Source organism: Miniopterus natalensis, chromosome 16 (assembly GCF_054644295.1).
Source record: "Miniopterus natalensis isolate mMinNat1 chromosome 16, mMinNat1.hap1, whole genome shotgun sequence".
Lineage (NCBI taxonomy): Eukaryota > Metazoa > Chordata > Mammalia > Chiroptera > Miniopteridae > Miniopterus > Miniopterus natalensis.
Window position 1 is genome coordinate 9,018,194 of NC_142096.1, and position 21,991 is coordinate 9,040,184.

General features: G+C 34.1%; 1 protein-coding gene across 6 annotated transcripts in view; it reads left to right on the plus strand.

Moving 5' to 3' along the window:
* OXR1 (oxidation resistance 1) overlaps window positions 1-21,991 on the plus strand; it is a 100,590-nt gene that overhangs the window by 66,668 nt on the left and 11,931 nt on the right. For 4 of the 6 annotated variants that reach the window (XM_016224266.2, XM_016224267.2, XM_087825357.1 and 1 more), the window contains exons 7-9: window positions 1,755-2,509; window positions 5,638-5,806; window positions 8,151-8,313. In XM_016224266.2, the coding sequence (XP_016079752.2) occupies window positions 1,755-2,509; window positions 5,638-5,806; window positions 8,151-8,313 (1,087 nt within the window). Of the gene's footprint in view, window positions 1-1,754; window positions 2,510-5,637; window positions 5,807-8,150; window positions 8,314-14,205; window positions 14,842-21,991 lie in introns of those variants that run through there. The other 2 variants (XM_016224271.2, XM_016224272.2) reach the window with 1 other exon arrangement.

Consider the following 21,991-nt stretch of genomic DNA (forward strand, 5'->3'; position numbering starts at 1 on the left):
GGGATGGGACAAAAGTGAAGGATTAGATTAAAAGAGAAACAAGATTATATATGTGTGTGTATATATTGTCAATCATTGGTAAGGTTAACTTTCTGCTACCCTGCTTTTCCGTTTTCTGATATTATGAGATTATCTTATGCTGAATGGATGCGATAGAGCTCTTCCTCTTGCAGATCAGGTTTATTCAAAATGTCTCCTGGAAAGACTATGCATTTGATCTAAACATTTTTTTAAAATTTTCTCCAAAAAGAAATACTATTTAATTCTCCCTTATGAATTGATTAAAAACAATATTTGTGACAAATCATAAATGAAGTGCTTTTTCAGAGTAATGTGGTGCGTGGCAAAAATGAGGTATAAGATTTGATTGATTTTTTTGATAAACTGCTTGGGAAGTTGATTTTAAAGGTATTGTTCTAGAACTGTTTAGAGCAGTAGAAGCATTATTGGCATTAATAAATATTCAGTCCTTTGGCTTAATAACTCTGAAGATCACAGCACTTACATAAATATATATCCTGTTAGGTTTGTTAGTGTCACTTATCTAAGGGTCTTATTGAATGTACATGTACGGTTTCTCAAAACTTTGCCAAGTTCCAAGACCTTATATACAGGGTGAGACAAAAGTAGGTTTATAGTTTTTCGTATGGAAAATAATACAATAAATAATAATAAAGAACAAGCTCTGTGTTTCACATACTCAAAACTATAAACCTACTTTTGCCCCACTCTATGCAGTTTGAGTGGATCACCAGTAGATGGCACTGTTACATATTTTATAGCACAAGTTAGATGCTTGTGTTTTTTAAGGTGAATTAGATACAAGAGAGGCAGAAATATGAACTGGACTTCAACTATTTAATACTTTTGTAAAAATAAAATTTTTCTATCCTATTTAGAAAAATTATACATACTCATTATAGAAAATTTGAAAAATGCCCAAAGGTAGAATAAGAGGAAAGGAGGGAACTCAGCTTCACCATCCAGAGACAGCCATTTATTTTTGTGTTGAATTGCTTTTCAGTCTTTTTTATTTTCAAACTTGCATACACGTTAATAGTTTTTCCACTGAGAACTCATGCAGTTTCCATTTGTCAAAACTATCTTCAACCATCATTTTAAATTACTAACTTGTTTTTCATGCTATAAATGTTTGCACTTCCTCCTTCCAGAACTTAGACTATCTAACTTTTGAACGTTACTGCTTACATATCCAATGCTGTTAAACATAGAAATCTAGATGTAATTACAAACCATTCAGCTATCAAATATCTAATCCCTTTAGTTGAACAAGTTCTCTTAGAGTTGTTATTAAGAGTTGTTGCTGGTAGCCTGAAGAATTGCTGTAAGTACTTTTGCCTCATTTCTACTTAGGTTGGTTTTCATCTTTGCATTTGAGCTCTATATTTTAATCTCTTTAAATGTAAATAAGCAGGGTGTGTGTGCTATCAATGAGTAAATTTTAATTTAGAAGTACAGCTTCACCCAAAACTTCTATCATTATCTTCTCTTCAGTTAGATTAATTCAGGAAATAGTACATTGATGTTTCCCATATCTTAAGCAGTTGATGCTAAAGCTTGACTACTACTTGGTCTATATGAATAAATAAAAATTTGTGATATGCTATTAAGAGATGTACGCTACATCCTTTTAGAAAAGCCTTTTTTGGAATATTAATTTAGTGGTTAGTTTGTGGACAATAAAAGACTACAATTTTAAAAGTCTAATAACTTAAAATTTTGTTTACTGACAGAGAGATAAATCAGTTATCAGGAAGGGACTTCTGCCATTCAAAGAAAATGACAAGAAGTAACACTGATGAAATAGACTCAAGAATCCGTGATGTGGGTAATGATAGTGCCAGCACAGCTCCCAGGAGCACCGAGGAGTCTCTTTCTGAAGACGTATTCACAGAATCAGAACTCTCTCCTGGACGAGAGGAGCATGTCTCTTCAGAGGAGCTGCGACAAGGTAAATCGTCTGGTGCCTCATCAGAGTCTGTGCAGACTGTCACCCAGAGTGGAATAGAATGTTTGACAATCATATCAGAGTCTACTACTAGTCCTGATCAGTTAAAATCTGATTCTGGACATTCTGCAAATGAAGTTGGGGCTCTTTCTCTTAAAACTGATTTAAATAATCTTGAAATGACCACCAAGGAAGGACATCAGGCTACAGATAATAGTCAAGAAATACCAGGCCCTCAAGAGGGAAGCATAAATGCGAAAGGTGATGCAGGCCAGGATTTTCCTTATGAGAACTCACTACACCAAGAAGAAGGTGAAAAAGAAAGCGTGCCTTGTGAGGAAGCGACAGAACCCAAACAAAAGCAAACTGTCAAAGGAAAACAAGGAAAGGAGCAAAGGCAGGACTCGGAGACAGAGGTGGAAGAGCTGCGGAAGCTCTGGAAAACCCATACTATGCAACAAACCAAACAGCAAAGGGACAATATTCAACAGGTATCGCAGAAAGAAACGAAGCATAAAATGGCAACTGTTGATATAGAAGGTAAGTGTTAAAGAGCATGTAAAGTTCATATGATTGCATATTGTCTCCCTCTTTCCTCGCTGACTCAGAAGCTGCCATATCTTAGGCTACTCTGAAGGGTAATCTTGTGGCCCTTGACTGATGTTTCTCTGGGGACTAGTATAATAGTCTCTGGTTTCTACTGTCTTGACTTTTCTTACCCTACAGTGGGTTATACCTATAATAAGCATCTTTTCCACCATGTTTAAATATTCCCAACTCACCATGTTCTATTTTTAAATAATTTATTTATTGAAAATGCACACAAGCTCTGTAATACCTTTGATTCTCCATTTTTTTCTTTTAGTTTTTGGTATATTACCTCATTAAAATGTCTTTTTTCATTGCATATACAATATCCTAATTGCAGTTTGCAGTTGACACAGTTGTAATCTCATCTTTTTAAAAAAGTACCATTAGACATAAAAATCTATTTTTTAAATTCTTCCAAGTATCCAGAAGGTCCATCATTGTCTGATTAAATGTTTTCCTTTAAAAAGCAGCACTAAAGATAAATTAAAACTCCACTTTCATTTTTAGTTTTGTTTTTGGGAACTGTTTACTTATGGAAATTAGAGAAATAGTCTTTTATGTCTGATACACAGTGCTTCTGCTTAATAGGTTAATGGAGAGCAGCTCAGGTATCTTAGGTAACATTTCTTATAGTCTATTGGAATATTGATTCCAGGCCAATCTGATTTATATATGAACTTTTCTTTCATTTTTTTAATCGAAATTTTTATTGTTAAAATATGCATAAAATAAAATTTACCATTTGAACTATTTTTAAATGTAAAATTCAGTGGCAATAAAGTACATTCACATTGTTGTACAACTATCACCACTGTCCATTTCCAAAGCTTTTTTGTCTTCCCAAACTGAAACTGTACCCATTAATCAAAGCTCCTATCCTCCCCTCTTCCCAGCCTGATATAAGTGGAATCAGATATTTGTCCTTTTGTGTGTGGCCTATTTCCCTTACATAGCCTCGTTTCATCTATGTTGTAGCATGTGTCAGAATTTCCTTCCTTTTTAAAGTTGAATAATATTCCATTATACATATCATGTTTTCTTTATCTGTTCATTCATTAATGGACATTTCTGTTGTTTCAACCTTTTGGCTTTTATGAACACTGCTGCTATAAACATTGGAGTATAAATATCTATTTGAGTCTCTCTTTTCCATTTTTTTGGGTATAGACCCGAAAATGGGTTTGCTAGATTGTATGGTAATTCTGTGTTTACTTTTTTGAGGAACTGCCAAACTGTTTTTCACAGTGGCTGTACCATTTTACATTTCCACCAGCAATGCACAGTTTGATTTGGTTTTTAAAATACTGAGTTTTCCTACTGTCATCTTAGATACTGTGAAGACCTAAGGATTATATTCAGTAGATGTTAAGAAATGCATTTACTCAATGCAAATTCTATAAAAGATTGAATATTTCTTCTTTTGTAATATTTTTCCTTTATTCAGAACTAATGAATGTTCATGAAAGATGGTTTAACAAAAATAAAGGGGGTTTTTACAAAATTCATAAAAATTACCTGTAATTAATCACCTAGAGATTATCATTATTAATAGTTGGTATATTTATCTTTGACCTTTGGTGTATATGTATATATTCATACACATATATACAACTTTGATATTATTTGTATGAATCTATACATATGTATTTATTTTTCATATAAAATCAGGATTGTACTGTATGTAGTGTTGTATTTTGCTTTTTTCACTTAACATTTTGTCGCGAATGTTCTCCCATGTCATTGTACTTCTTTGAAAACATGGTTTTAAATGGCCCTCTAATTTAATCATTTCCATATTGTTATGACATTCCATTGTTATGAATATGAATTGTTGATAACAATGGAATGTCAATTTCTATTTTTGATCAGGCTGTAAAGAATGGTGGCATGAATATCTTTATATCTTTGTGTCTGATGGTTGCCTTATATTTAGAATCTTTGAAAAAGATAAAGTAAGGGATTCTTTTAAAACCAATATGTGGTAGACTGTAGACTGCTTTCATTGTAGTAGGTTTGTTGGGGTGCAGGGTTTGATGGGCATAGGCTCTATGACACAATACTGAAAGGAGAAAAGTTGGTATCCTGATTGTTATCATTTGGTTTTTTCACTTTTTGTGTGTAGGGGGGTAACTAATTAAGTAACTAATTTAAGTAACTTAAGATTCTATAGTAGGGAAATATTCAAAGTTCCTGATCTTTAATGACTTCTATAACATAATAAAACTATTTAATAAATATAAAACTGGAATGTAACTTGGGAAAATGGTGAGAGTTCATGTTTTAAAAAAATGTTTTTATTGATTTCAGAGAGGAGGGAGAGTGAGAGAGACATTGATGAGAGAGACACATAGATTGGCTGCCTCCTACACGCCCCCTACTGGAGATCAAGCCCACAACTTGGGCATGTGTCCTAACCTGGACTCAACCAGCGAACTCCTGGTGCATGGACTGATGCTCAACCAACTGAGCCACACTGGCTGGCAGAAGTTCATTTTTTTAACCATATGAGAATACTTGGGCTCAGATTATATGCCTTCCACAATGTTACACAGAAAAAAGCCATCACTAGTACCCATATTTCCTGAGTATAACTATTTCCTCCACACTGTGATGCCTTCGTAGCTAATTAATGTCCAGATTTCTAAATTCAACCTTATTTTCAGACCTTTAATGTACCTTATGTCAGAATCTCTAGTTGGGAGATTTGATAATTCAGGCTTAATAAACTGTCCAAACAGATGGCTGAATCTAGCATGTTGTTGTTTGTTTTTATCACACCTTAATATATATGTAAGAGCTTTAGAAACTTTTAAATTAAACTTTTGTCTTTAACAACCATATTAAAGTTAACTTTTAAAAATCTATAAACTTTAGTTATTCTAGAAGGCTGATAGAGAATGTGCAGAAAATTGTACTTATAGATGTAATTACTGTAGTTGCGGTTGTTACAAACAAAAATTTAACAAGAGTTCCTGAAGCTTTCACATATTTTCTTGACACCCTTAGACATTTTAATCTAAATTATTGAAGCATGATATATAAGAATTGAATAAATACTGTTTGTGTCTCAATTCTAGGTTCTTCACTTTTAAAAGAAAAGAGAAGGCATCAATTACATAAATTCTTATGTCTCAGAGTTGGAAAACCAATGAGGAAAACATTTGTATCCCAAGCAAGTGCAACAATGCAACAGTATGCACAAAGAGATAAGAAACATGAATATTGGTTTGCTGTGCCACAAGAAAGGTAAAAAAACAAACAACAACCAAAACTTAAAAACATTATTGGGATCTTTTGAATTAAAATGATTTTGTATATCACTTAACACCAGGGACAAAGTACTTTTGAAACATATAGTTTATGATTAAAACCTGATATTAAATCTATTCAAAATAATTTAGCTCCTATTTTATGCTCTTTATTTTAAATGTTATTCCTCTTGTGATTTAATGCAAAAAATATGAATGTATACCTAATTTTAGTAGTAAAGAAACTTACTTAAAATGTCTTAGAGCAGGAAGGTTCATCAAATCACTAACTGGTATGGTCCCTACCTCACTGCAGGTAAAAATATATAATCTCTTTTTCTAAATCTCCTCAAATACTTAGTGAATGCCTGCAGTGTACATAGTACTAAATTAGTTTCTAAAAGGGTGTGGTCTTCAAACTATTTTTGTATCCCCTACTCAATTTTTTTATCATAAATTTAAGCAATTTATAAAGGGTATCTGTCATTGCTGTATTGTAAATGTTGACATTTTAAGTTAAAACTGTTACTATGATTTTTAAAATATATCTAGTAGAATCTAGACATCATAACAGTTTGCCCTGTTCCATTATCCATTTAAAAACTACTTAAACGTGCTCTTCTTTAACAGAATTTGCATCATTACTTTTTCTCTTTGAATTTGTATTTCCATTACGTCTTCTCATAGGATCTTATTATAAGGTACATGTATATATTTATATACACACACACACATACACACACACATTTTTTTTAATCCTCTCCTGAGGATATTTTCTCCATTGCTTTTCAGAGAGAGTAGAAGGGAGAGAGACAGAGAGAAACATTGATGTGAGAGAGACACATCGATTGGTTACCTCCTGCACACTCCCCAACCAGGGCCAGGGATCGAGCCTGCAACCGAGGTATGTGCCCTTGGCTGGATTCAAACCCAGGACCCTTCAGTCCACAGGCCTAACCACAGAGCCAAATTGGCTAGGGCTGGTACACTATATTTGTATTCTCTTCTACATTTCTTTGCAACAAATTACATATACTTACACATTTGTGTGTGTGTGTGTGTGTGTGTGTACATACTGAAATTAGATTTATTTTAAAATGTTCTGTGACTGTTGTTGAAATAGTAAAGGGTCTAAGGTTTACTCTGCATGCAAGCTAACCAGTTGGTATGCCTCAGTTTAATGCATGCTGGGAGAAGCCACGAGAGTCCCAGCAATAGCAGTAGATAGAGTACTAATATTTGCATGAGTTATTTGAGCCTCAGTTCCCACAGTGTGATGTGAAGAAGGCCAGGTGGGAGATGCTTGTGCCATGGTTTATATTACAAAAGAGGAACCATAAGTTTAGGGGGCCTAAATTTTTTATAATGTACGGTAAGCATGGTTACCCTTTGCTTCAGAGTACGATACTATTTCTTTCTTCTAAGATTATGCTGCACCACGTTTCCTGTACTAACATACTTGAAAAAATGGGGCTGAACAAAGGCACTCAGTACCTCTACTTATAAGATACACAGAAATACAAGAGAAATTTTCATTAAAAAATTATTCCAAATGTTAACTAAATCTAAAAAATTTAATTTTATTATTAGAATCATTAATAACACAACTGATTATAGCAGCATGACAAAAAGTAAAATATGGAAAATGTCTTCATAAAGTAGATGGGCCTTTCTCCAAGTTAATTTATGTGTTCACTGATGAATGTTATTTATTGAAAGGGTGAGATAGGATTCAACCCCTCAGTTCTACCTCCTCCCTCCCCCCTTTTTTTCTTTTAGGTGCTGAGAAGCTTTGTTCACAAAAAAGTCTGAGTCTGCAGAGTTTTATTATAATAATGTCACTCAATTCTTTAAATATGTTTGTTTATAGTCCAAAAATTACATAATCTTTTATCAAAATTATGTTTCATGATAATGAGCAACTTCATTGAAAACTTGTTTTATAGAAATCAGTAGATTGAAAACCACCTGATATGCAAAAGGACATATAATTCAGTCTTTAGAATCTTTCCCTGTCTTAATACCAGCTTTGGGAGGCCTGGAAGTTTTTTAGGGATGTACCATTATCAAATTCTGGATAGGTGAGGATACGCTTTTTTTAAAATAAAGTAGAAAAGTGCTTTAGTGAAAGCAGAGAAGAGCAGGGACTGTGTAAGATATCGATACCACACTTTTTAAGCCAAGTGTCTTACTGGTGGTGGGCTTTGTTATCTTCTTAAAATAAAGCATGGTGTATTCCGTGTATATTTTAAGTTCTCAAGTTTTGTCAAGATATTTAACAAATGTAATTTTAGCTAACAGCACAGAACATTAGGTCTATTAATAGTCACTTGTTCTAACAGGTCAGACCACTTATATGCCTTCTTCATTCAATGGAGTCCAGAAATATATGCAGAAGATACTGGTGAATATACCAGAGAACCTGGATTCATAGTCGTGAAAAAGATTGAAGAGTCTGAAACAAATGAGGATTCTACTAATGAAGCAGCAGCCAGAGAATGGGAGGTAAGGGGAAAATGTGAGGATTTCATTCATTTTTTTCCTTTGTGTGAATTTATAGCTTTATAGTAGTATAGGAAAGTACATGAAATCTTGGTACAAAAGAACACTTTTTTAAAAAGTTTCACTGCCCATGTATGTATGTGCTTATTGAATGAATCTGATTAGTAACTTTGGTTCATTACTATTTGTCATTTTCCTTTGCTTTAAAATACTAAAGGAGCAATGTATTAGCATTAAAATGACTTGTTGAGTGTATTTTTAAATAATATTAATTGCTGCTATACTAATTTTTAAGAAACATTTTTTCAGGTCTGATTTATTACTATTATCTGCTAGGTGGAGCAGGTACAGCAGTCAAGTAACACATTCATGCAAATTGCACTCTTTTCTAAGTCTACAACCCAAGCATTATCTTGGCATGAATGTAACAGTAATGCTAGGAAAATAAGCTGATGCTAATTTACAAATTAGGAAAAATGTTACATGCTCAAATTTAATGAACTTATCTATGTGGCCAGATTAACACTAATCAACTTTTTGTAACCCCTTTTAGACCTATCTTTTACTATTAGACACTTTACATGTTTTGTCTTGTGGGATTGATGGGGTGGCAATTACTGGTTTATCTGTTGTGATTGCCTGGATTAATCTCTTCTTGATTCGTTAAAAAATATAGAGCAGATGCTAAAATGGGATCAAATTTTGATATCCATTTGGTGTTAATGTTCGTGGTTGTTTATGTGATATAAATTTATTGTGCTGTAGTTAAACATGTATAATGATTGAAGGTATACATGGCATTTCATTTGTTTACAATGTGAACCTGATTTTAAATGTCCATTCTGTGTAGTATGTACATCAGTTTCTACTCTAACTTTAAGATAATGGAGGGAAAGAGGTAACACATGTTGAGCACATATTTTAGGTTCTTTTAATACTTAAACCGGCATTATTAATCTTCTCACCAGCTTTATTCACAATAGCCCCAAACTGAAAACAACCTGAATGCCTATCAGCAGGAGAATGGATAAATAAATTTTGGAATATTCATAAAATTCCAAATACTGTAGCAATAAAAATGATCTGCTAACACAGGCAACATCATGGATGAGTCTCACAGATAATGTGTTTACTAAAAGAAGCCAAGCCAGACCAAAAAAAAGAATATATACTCTATACAGAAAGGCAAAACTAATCTAAAGTCCATCAGGCAACCTTTTTCTGGGAATTACTGGGTGGCTAAGGGCAGGAGGGAACTTCATAGAGGACTGGAGATGTTCTGTATTTTGTTCTGGGCCATGGTTCCATGGGCGTTGAATCATGGAAAATAATTCCTCTATATTTAAAATTAGCTTTAGGAGGCTTTTAAAATAGCCCAGGTGATCAAAGATGTGTACTTGTCCTCAGGTAGCAACAGTTGCAGGTAGAGTGGAAGGAGATGATAAGATTAGGTTTAGCAACAACCATGTAACGGTAAAGTTGCTAACTAACTAGGGTGCAAAGTGGATGGCAATATTTTTAATCAAATAAGGGAATTGGGAATTTTCTCTCCACTGAGGTTGGAGCACTTTGGAAATAATAGACTCTTATGATTATTTGACTATTGACAGTTTTGGTTGAAAGGAGCTGCCTTAATTCTTGTGGAAGACTCTGCTGGTTATAATTTCTAAAGTAAAAGTAAATGTCTCCTCATCTGTTTTCAACCAGAATTGATTCAAATAAAAAAAAATGGAAGAGAAAAAAATTACACACATGTTGCTGCATTGTCCTGAAACAGCGCTGTACTATCCAGTACAGTAGCCACTAGCCGCCTCTAGAGGGCTGAACATTCACTACTTCTAGCACTAAGTTGTAGTGAGTCTAATTCAGAGCCTGTGCTTTCTTTAACACACCAGGTTCTCAACCCTGGCAGAACCTTTGAATGGTGTGGGAGAACTTTCAGAAATCTTATTGCTCAAGGCCACGTGACCTCAGACCAGTTAATCAGGGTCACTGAGACCTAGTTATCAGCATTCTTTAGAGCTCCTCATTGTGCAGGACAGATGGAAAGATCACTATAGTGTACCCCATGCCACCTCTTCAGGTATGGCATTAAACTTACACAATGCCAAGAATGGAAGATTCTTTCAGAGGATATTGATCACGATATAGTTTAAGTTTCAAGTCTCTGTCATGCAAATTACATTGCAAAAAAATAGTTTTCAAAATATTCCACTTTTTTTGGTGTTGCATTTGCACACCAAAAACATAAATTTGGTTCACGGAAGAGGAAGGTTTCTTTAATCATTTGTGCCTTGATTTTTAAAAAAACGATTTCTTGTTAGTAGCAGTCATGCTGATATAATTACTTCAGGCATAGCTCCTTTACATACCAAAGGACTCCTATCAGGTCTTGATTTCCCTCTCCTTGTGGTGCCTGTGAGTACACATACCAGGCTGTAATTTATTGATCTGTACCTCTTGAACTTGTTCATCAAATATTCTTTAAAGTTTGATGTACTTGACAAGTACCCAAGAGTCCGGTGATACAGTCATAATAAGCCTGAAATATCTTTGAAGCCTGTTTTATCTTTAAGATTCGTGTGAATTTTGCATTTGTCTAGTTAATTTATTTGATGTAACATAAGAATTTTTAAGTGTCTTACCATGAAGTAAAAACGATGCTATAGTAATACTGGTCAATTGTATGCTGTCACTAGGTGGTATCATGGCGCATTACCACACCCCTTGGGCTCTGTCACCTTCAACCCCAAGTACCAACTTCAAGAGGCTCTCTAACAGAATCCTTTGAAAGTTTTAGGTTTCAAAGTATCACGTGTTGGGTGTGCCATCTCGCTGCTTGATGACAGAGGCCTTAAAAGTGGAGCTTTTAAAGCTAAAATTTCATGTTGTCTCAATTCCTTTGGGTTGAATCTCACTCCTTTTGGGATCAGAGCAGGCAGAAAAGGTTTTTCATTTTATTTCATCTCTAAAGTTAATTTTATACCACGTGTAGTTTAGTATCTTAAACCTACTTATTAAAACATCCAATGCTACTAGGATGATAAAAAACAAGAAAGAAATTGACTTTATTAAATTAACTTTAATTGATTTATTTAGAAGTTTACCTCCCAGGTTTTTGCTTATTGATTAAATTTTAGAATATGAGTTTACTAAGATTATCTGCCAATAGATTATATAACACATTAGTGTTTTTCATTTTGAAAAGTAACGATTGGTATTAAAAGAAGATTGCTCTGGCTTACTTCCCACTTCTTACCCTTGCTGAAGTATTGATAAAAATATGCTCCATTTGATTTTTGGTTTCTGAGATGACTTGTTCATTTTTAGGTGCTTGACAATGTAAATAACGTTGACTACTTGTTACATAAATCTGTACAAAGGTTTTGTACTTACTCAAAATATTTTAGATTCTACTTTCTGACTTAGATAACTTTTAAAATCACTTATAGACTTCCCATTTTGACATTCATTTTTAGTGTTCTCCATTTTAATTATATGATTATAAAATAATTAACCTACTATTAGCATTTTAGGCCATAAAATTTATTATATTATATCCTTATTGGATTTGGATTTTCACTAGTGTGGAGTCAGTTCTGATTTCTTGTCATTAATTAAGCAGAGCTATTGCCATTGCTGTTCATTAGGTTACTCATAGAAGACTTTTGCAGCAGTTTGGCATTGCTGCAATTTCTAAGAAGTGCCATTATCAGGAGGCTTAAATTGTTTAGTAAATATTTTATTTCTTAAACTGTCAGATATGAGTATTCCTGTGTTCATTTTATTAAACACATGGGTTTCTTTTTCTTTTTTTAAAGCACAAGTAACACCAAAATTAAAATAGAGTCAATATATAAAACAAAACATTTCTTCTCTCTTCTCAGCTAGCCAGCAAAATCCGTACAGAATTGATTCTGTTCAAAATGAAAGTAGTTTCTATGTCTAAGTCACTAAATAGAGTGAGGTCACATTTCTCAGAAAAAGGCAATTAAAGTAACTTTTTATATTGATCGAATCACATAGTATTACAAATCATAACTCTAGAAGAAATTCGATAAATCTGAAAAAGGGAGAAATCAGAAACATTGAAAGTGATTAGAATTTGTGAGTAAATACAAAAAATTGTCTTATGTAATATTTCTATATTAGGTATTTTTAAAACCACATTATTGAGGTATAATTGACATACAAAAAGCTACCCATATTTAATATATACAGCTTGATGAGTTTGGAGACAAATATACATCCATGAAATCATTACTACAGTCTGTGCCATAAATATTTCCATCAACTTCCAGTCTTCCCACCCTCTTTATTATTATTATTTTGTAATAACACTTAACATAAGATCTACCATCTTAGCAAATTTTCAAGTGTACAATACAATATTATTATAGGCACTATGCCGTGGAGTAGATCTCTAATTCTAGACTGTTTATATATTTCCTCTTATTAGAATTTACCACCCAGAACCATGCCTAATATGACCTGTTTTAACTACTACTAATGTTAAATGAGAATGTTATCTACCTCTGGAAAGTTTTGAACCAGTGCTTTGCTTTCCCAGTTTATATTCTTCCTCAGTTACTAGCCAAAGTCATGGGCCATAAAATTTCCATTAAAAATCCAAAATGTTAATTTAATGAAGATTGAGAAGAGATAGATGGATGAATGACAGACTCTTTTATGACTTGAAATATTAAAATTACTTTTGAAATATTACTTTAAATATTGAATGTGGTAGATTATATATTATTGCTTCTAGTAGACCAACCACTCCCATTTCAGAGGAAATAAGATATAAAGTAATTCAACAGTTTCAACCCTAATAAAGAAAGTAGAGGAAAAATGTTTATTAAATTGAATATCTGAATCCTGAGAACTGATTATGTTCAATCTTTAAACCGGTTACGTTTTTTAAAGTGCTTCATGTCATAGTCTGTTATTTTATACTAAGGATAGTTGACGTCTGCTTCTTGCTCTGGGACGTCTGGACAAATTTAAATGACTTAGCATTATGTTTCTAAACACTATGAAAAAAGAAAGGGCAAGAAGGAGATTTATTTACTAAGCTCATTTCATGTTTGCTAGATAATTTGTTTATTAATTAGGGAGCGCACTGTGCTTCACGAAATAGGAAAATCACACTTGAAATAGCTTAAACCAGTTTTTTTTATTGTGTTATAACTGACATATAACATTAGTTTCAGGTATACAGTATAATGATTTGATATTTATATATATTGCAAATTGATCATCACAATAAGTGTAGTTGAAGTTAGGAAAAAAAATTTTCTTATGATGAGAACTTAAGATTTATTCTCTTATGGGAAAGAGATCTTAGGGTGAGTGTGGTGGCGCTGGTTGGAGACACAGGGTTGGGGAAATGGCTGATGTGTGTGGGAGGGAGGGTGGGAGGATGTTTGGTGTGGAGTGTGCCCTGTCCTGTGCGTGCACAAGCTGGAATGTGGAGGAAGGAGGTGTGAATAAGTGAGTGTGGTGCAGTGTTGTGTGTACTAAAAAAGTGGCGTGTGTGGGGAGGTGTCATTGTGTGTACACAATTTTGTGTGTACACACAAGGTAAAGAGGGAGGAGCAGGTTTAGCTTAAAATGGAAGAAATCTACAGGTCTATTATGACATTGATATTCTAGTTAAATGAACACTAGATAACTAGTTTATAGCTTTAATATTTGAATCTTAAAATTTTACTTCTTTGGTTATATTCAGCATACTGCTGGTTAGTGAAGCATATGTAGGCATAGTAAATATAAGAACTTTTTTAATAAATCAAATGTTAGAAAATGCAGTTTAAAAATCGACTGCAACAGGCAGAGGAGTTTCAGGTCACTGAATATTTGTGCAGAATTTATTTGTACACAAATAAATTTGTGTTTTACAAAGTAATTCTATGAAATTTGAGGGTTGAAGCGTCCTCAAAGAACATTGTATTGTTTAAAAAATGCTCATATAAAAGAAATTTTATACGATTCTTAGATGTAAATAAAGAATAGAATTTTATGATTATGAGCAAACAAAATGTTAATTGAAATCATTTGTGTACTTTGGGAGGGACTCTGGCAACTGTACTTATTACTTTTTTATGACTAAGATATTTTTAGTATATTCCTTAGTGTACGTGGTGTTTGAAAATACGTGCACTGTGTCTTTAAACTTTTGAGCCCTTTTTTGCACATTTGGACACAGCGCAACCAAACTTACACATGGGAAACCCTGTCTCCCCTCCCAGCTTTGCCGTCTCCACTCAGGGCTCTCCCTGCAATGGATGCCACTTAGTGATTAGCTCTCTGTATTGTCAATCACATCTTTGTCTCCAGCAGACTGTTTGGTCGCTGTAGTAGGAAGGGCGCTTGTGCTGGAAATTCTACCTTTGACAGAGGAAGAATGCTTTTTACAACAGTTCTTAGAAGATCTGATGTAACTTAATTTGCCCTGGAAAGGAAATGTCTCGTCTCTGGTATGGGAAAAAAGGGAGAAGACACCAGCCAGTTAATCATAAGTATACTCTGGTAAATCTTAGTCAGTGATTTCAGTTTCTGTATTTACTAGTCTTCTTCAGTGACATTATGCAAAATTATACAATTTCTGAAAGTTTAAGCATAGAGAATATTCATAGAATACAAAATTGTATGATTATAGAAAGTGCCTTTAAGTTTTTTTCTGCTAATCCTCAATATCTTCAAAAAAAAAGGAGATGAGTAAGGGACTGTAGTTTTGTTTGGTAGAAGTGTTTGGTTTTTCTGTTCTACACAAGCAGTAAGTTACGAAATCTTTATTGCTGCCTAAATTTTTATTTAAGCTTAACTTTGTAGGAAAATATTCAGAATTTTTTTCTTGCTTAAAAATAAGTTGAGGTAGCACAATCAGAGTGAATTAACTTTAAATTTTTACTGACTGAATTCCAAACTAGATACATTTAAAATGTTGTTTATTAAGACTTATCATTTTAGCAATCTGAGAATGGCTTTTTTGATATTATCCAAAAAGTTTCAAGCAGCGCTACCCTACTACAAAACTTTAAAAGATATTTTAGTAAAGAAAAATGTAGAAGATGCACTAAGGGAATAAATAAGTGGTCTGCCTCCCAGCCAGCAGCTCCAGCCTGTCACAGGCTCAGGCTGGGGTATGGACCTGCTGCTGTGATAGTGCAAACAGTGGGCTCCTCCAGAAATGGGCCCATCTGACCCAGTCATCACCTTCCTTAAGCTGAGCATCTGTCATTTTTTAGAACTTGCCTCTTTTACTCTTTGCTAGCCATTATGTGGGGGCAAAATGTTTTTATGGGGGCTGGTGGGAAAGCCTAGAGAAACAAAGGGAGCTCTCTGCATCCCTATTTTAGATGGGTTTCTTTTTGTATTTGATATCTAATAAATTCCATATTCTCTTAAAAAAAAAAAATCTCAGTCACCCCTACTGCTTAAGAATCCTAGTTATTTATTTCTTAGTATAAATATGTGTGCATTATTTGTTAGAAACATAGTGCCAATTATTCTTTCTGTGCTAATTCAGGTTATATCTCATCTTAGGAATGTTTATTTTTACTGTAACTGTAGGTGACTTAAATAAAGCAAAGCTATATCCTTAGAAGCAGGAGTGACTTTGGAAGTTGCCCCCAAAGCAGCTTGCTGCCCTTAAATGTTAAGCATGTAAAATATCAAGATGACTTTAATCAGTGTTATTTTTAATTGGACTCGAGAGTACTTTATTATGTCCTTTTATTTTTACGTTGAATGATTTTAAGTTTTTGTTTATGTATCGTCACAGAGGGATTTAGGAATATGAAATGATTGAACTGGGTAAATTTGTGATCAGATTTATTAGAGTAGCCAATTAACACAGTTTTTTTAAAACCAAGAGCAGTGAAGCTATTCATGTATTTTTTGATTTGCAGTTAAACATTGTTAGTTTTCTAAGACTTAAATTGTTTTAATTTGTTACACATACAGACAAAAAAAACTGTGGATGTTTTGAATTTTATAGGTCATTATAATGTGCATCACACTTATTGCACTCACCAATTTCTGTTCAGCCTTATAGGAAGCTGTTACATGATTTTGTCAGGTATGAAAGCATGCTTCAGCTCTGCCATACATGTAGTTTATATGTATTATTTCATCTTCACAATAACTTTGCATAGTCAGTAGTATTAGTTCCTATTTTAAAGATGAAAAACAGGTATAGAGTGGTTACTGAACTAAGTTGTCATGGAGCACAGAGACAGCTTGACCCTAGCACATTCTTTACCCCACCAGGATGCCTTTGAGAATTTTCTAAAGCGGTACATACAGTATAGCATAATGTGTTTTCGTGTGTAGACAAGCTCAGGCCCTGGTTTTCTGTTTTAAAGTAGACATCCTAGGAACTGTAGGGCAAGAGAAAGGGCTTAAGAAACAAGGGCTAGAAGGTTCGCAGTTCTTTTACTTGTTTTGTAGATTGAGATTTCCTATAAGATTGCACCTGCCAAGGGGCTCGTCGGCTGTGAAACTGAAAGTGGGAAATGATTCTTCTAGGAGAACAAAATTTCTCACTTTTGGACTTTTTGTATTTTGCACCTTTTTTTGCAGTTCTTTCTGTCTTTGCTGAACTGATTAGCAGAATGGTATAGACCTAGGTCTTATAGTTAGTACTAATGCAGCCATATTTGTGTAAACCATGATGGTTGTCTAAATGCTCATGCATGTAGTATCATAGTTGACCTTACAGGAACCTTGTGTGCTAATCAGAGATTATAAGCAGAATATGTACCAAAATATGTCGAAAGAAGTTAAACCTTTGCCAATTAACTTTACAACACCTTATTTATTAAGCATGCTTAGCTTTTCTATCTTTATTTTTTAAGGCTGTTTTACAATTTATTCTGACAAACCACCTAAGCTTTAATCTTCTAATTATTTACTTGAAGCGATTTATGTATTTGATATACCCATTTACTATATTCTACCTTTTTAGTGTCTGTCAATAAATTGTCATTTTTTTGAAAGCCTGTTTTATAATAAGGATTTACTGTTAATCAAATTAAAGTCACAAATCATTAAATAGCAACACTGATCTCTGTCAGCATCAGTATTTCACTAGTGTAGTCGTCATTTTTTCTTTCTATTTAGACCCTTTTATGACAGGACAGATTTTTTGTGTGTGTATTTTAGATTTTCATATATGAAAACACTGAGAAAAGCTCCTATTCTGATGAATTATTTACATCTGTGTAAGAATTAGCTCACAGGTAGAATTTTAAGATGAACTAACTTAAATGTAAAAATTTTTCCAGTGACTTCGGCTCAGAATAATTATAGTAATGATAAAAATAATTATTTCTATGAACACTGTGTACTTCTAATAACACTGTGTATTAGTTTAAACACCAGTTATTTTATTTAATCCTTAACATGTGAAATGTTGCTACTGTCATCTCCATTTTATGAAACAGAGGCATATAGAAGTCATACTAAAACCGGTAAGGGTCACAGCTATGGTTTGAGTCCAGGCATTCTGGTTCTAGCCTGTGCCATTAAACTCTTTGCTGTACTCCTTCTCAAAATTTTCAAAATCTAACTAGGAGAAGTGAATTAACATTTGATTTGTACATTTAATTATCAGTATCTATTTTATATATGTCTTACATGTCATTTATTCCTCATAAAGTGCTTAAAGTGTGATTATTTCCAATGGAAAGGTCAGAAATGGACAGATTACACATGGTTGCTCAAGTTCACACAAGGAGGTCTAAACTCAAACCCAGTATTCTTTCTGCTATACTATGTTGCCTACCTATAGTATATATTCACAGGAAATTTATTAGCTGCTATATATATGCCTTATTGTATGTAAAACATCCTCTGCTTTCTAGTCACAAATATTCATGAAAGAGGACATATGCACATATATTCAGTGTAGAATATTTTTTGTTTATTTGACTTAGTAGTTGAAAAGCAATATTAATTACATATGCAAGTTATGAGGCATAGTAATAAAACGAATATCTGTGATCCCAGTACCCTACTTAGAACTAGAACATTATTAATGCATTCGTATCAGCCTGTGTTCTTTCTCTACCTCATCTCATATCTCCCCCAAATTGGTAACCGCCTCCCTGAATTTTGTGATTATTATTCCCCTGCTTTTTTAAAATTAATATATTTTATTTCCTTAGAGCAGTTTAGGCTTAAGGAAAAAAATGAATGTAAAGTCCAGAGAGTTTCCATATGCCTCCTCCCCCCCCCCCCCCAAACACAATATTCCTGTTATTCACATCTGGTATTAGTGTGGAACATTTGTTACAACTTATGAACTAATATACATTATTATTACTGTAGGTGGTGGAAACAGCACCAGGTATTAGTCCGGTGGGGTCAGACTGGACCTGGGTTCAGCAACCTCGGTACTTGGGTTCTGGCCAGGAAAGAATTCAGAGCCAAGACCCAAACTATGAGAGAGCATTTATTTGGTAAAATTACAGAGGTGGAAGAAGTAATTCGTAGAAGAAATGGGCTCAGGAAACAAGTTATAGAGGCAAAGGAAGGGCCCTTGGATCTTGGCAGTGAGGAAGCTAATGGTAACGCCTGGGGGGAGGGGGAAGCAGAAGGGGAAAGGAAAGGTACCAGTGTCCTCAGGGAGGGAGAGGAGCTGTGTCTTCTGTCCTAAGGCTTTTAAGGGTGGAGATTTTAGGAGAGGTCCCAGGGGAAGATCTCATTACAATATTCAGCAGTTTTTCTGGTATGTCCTTTCAGGGTTGTGGTCTCCACTGATGGATTGGTTGTGGCCAGGCAGGGGTCATTATTCAATGTAGCTGGTCCTGAGGTCACATATGGCTGCTTTTGTTGCTCTTCTGGGCCTGGAGCTGAAACACAACTGAGGCCTAGAGGTTATCTCCAGGGAGGGAGGAAGGGTAGGGGGGTCCAAACCACATGACCAGTGATATGCTAGGGGAGGAAAGGTCACCCTGGAGACGATGTCCCACCCTACAATTGTCCTTTGCTAGGCACCCAGGGCTTTCCACCCAGGTGACCTTCTGTACCTGGCCCAGCGTCCTTGTGGTAGTCTAACTGCCTACCACATTTTCAAAGAACTGTCTTTTGGTTTTGATTTTTCTCCATTTTCTGTTTCCTATTTTATTGATTGCTGGTCTATTTTCATTTAGTTCAAAATACTTCAAATTTTTCCCAGGATTTTTTTGACCATGCATTAATTAGAAGTATGTTGTTTACAAGTATTTTGGTATTTTCCCACTATTTCTTGATATTGATTTCTAGTTTAATTTCATTTTTGTCTGAGAGCATACTTTTGTGACTTCTGTTTGTTGAGGTGTGTTTTATGGCCCAGAATATGGTCTGTCTTGTGAATGTTCCACCTGAGATTGAGAAGAATGTGTATTCTGTGCTTGTTGGATGAGCTATTTTATTCATGTCAATTAGATCCAGTAAATTGAGGGTGCTCTTTAGTTCAGTTATGTCCTTACTGATTTTTCTGTCCACTACATTTGTTGAGTCACCTGTAGTTCTGAAGTCTCCAACTTTAATAGTAGATTTTTATACGTTTCAGGTTTATGTAATGAGTATTCTTTTCCCCTGATATGCTACACAGAAAAGATTATTCCCCTTTTTTGAGATTCACTTCTTATATTTATTGTTCCAGGAAGCTAATACAATATATGCGTATTGTAATTGAACGGTTTTAAGTAGTTAACGGGTTTCTTTTTGACTAAAAGAACAGTGAATATATCTGCCCTCATGAAAGCCTGAGTCATCTGCAAATATACTTAATAGGAAGTAATTTTAAATGCAGAAGATTTATGCAAATCAAAACTTTGATGTGTTCTATTTTGAATTCATTCTGGATTTAAGTATTTTTTTTCCTCTATCAATTTCCAGTTACATAATTCATGACTCCCTAGTTGCTCCTTTTCATACCTCATTTAATATTGTGTCATAAAGTGTCATTTTTGAAAGCAATAGCTTTAAGGCAAAAATGAGCAAAGTTTTAACATAATCCAGGTTTTATTTTATAATATGACTTTGTTGTGTATGATGAAATTATAGAACAGAAGGTTATCTGACCTCAGGGATGCTGCTGAATGCCCTTTTTGTTAGACACAACAGTCAGACTTACATTACCTCCTGTTTAGTATGTTTTTGGATTCCAAAGTAAGTATAAATGTCATCGATTAAGTAATATTTTGCTTTCTACCCCATCTCCCTTTACTAAGAAATAAAAGTAAGGAATAAAAATGGCCTGTCCACAGACATCTACCAGACTTGTTGCTCTGTAAGGCATGTGGGGGAGGAGGTTTCTGGGTTGTTTATGGGGTAATCTCAGGAAATACTGGGACATCCTGGAAGGAGGACTATTAATACCTAGAAGAACATGTGCTTATTTATGGGATTGGCAGCAGCCTATAAATATAAAGCAAATAATAACTAAACTTTTTTTTATTTTCAGCTTTTGTTCTGTTCTGGTTGTTGTTAGTTCCTTTGTAGAGATGGGTGGATTTAATCCCACCTTTAATTTGTAATTCTGTGAAAATGAATGCTTAGGAAAACACCTTCTTTTGTGAGAGTCCTTTGTCAAAGGCTGAAAAGACTCAAGAGTAAGCATTTAATTCTGTAGAGGGTAGATCATGTTGTGCTTAGTTCCTCTGGATGGGATTTAGCAGTATATGCACCACTTAATTCCTCAGTAAATGACTTTTTAGCCAGACAGTGAACACACTTTAGTTGGAGGGTCTTGGTATCCTCAGCTATGTGTCCTTAATAATTAAAAGTGTGATGTAGGACATTTTGTAGAAGAAATGTCTATTTTCTACTTAGGTTTAATCTTTTGGGTAAAGTAATAAATTCTGTACATGGAGTACGATTTACCAAGAGATAAAAATTAGGACTAAATCGAGTTCCATCGTATAGATAAGGAATCTCTAGTTCTTTATTCTTTTGTTTTCAGAGGAGGAAGTATATTTCTGTACTCATTTGATTTCAGATCCCTTGTCTTTATTCATAAACTCTTGACAGTAGTGTGTATCTTCATCACAGTGTGAGTAAATATTTAGAAGGTTAAGGAAGTGGTGAATTTTTAAGTCTCAGAAAAGAATACTTTTTAACAAAGGTATTAATGAGAAAAGGTAGATTTGTGACATTAAAGAAATTTTTAACTTACCAGATGTTTACAATGGCAGTTCATGGTTCCCTCACCAATAACTTCTGCTCTCAGTGATGTTGATGAAATTAGGTTAGAACTGTTCCATTTTGAGAGCATGTACGAACTTTAAGAAATAAGTGTAAGATTGGTCTTAACTAGAGGGATAGAAGGTATGTAGAGGTGTAGATAAATCATATAATTTGGAAATACTTGGCTAGGATAGGAGACTCTTGATTAAACTGAATGCCAAGGGAAAAAGAAAGAAAAATGTAACGCCATTAAATATCTTGTACAGATTTCTTTTGCTGGCCATAGAAAAGCAAAGCTGCAGTTTAAAATTTTTATATGTTGATATTTAATTGAATTTATTAGAGTGACATTGGTTAATTATATAGGTTTCAGTTATACAGTTATACAGTACATCACCTATGTATTGTATTGTGTGTTTACCACCCCAAGTCAAGTCTCCTTCCACCACCATTTACTCCTTTTATTTTTAGTACCTAATTTTTTTCATGTTCATTGAAAATT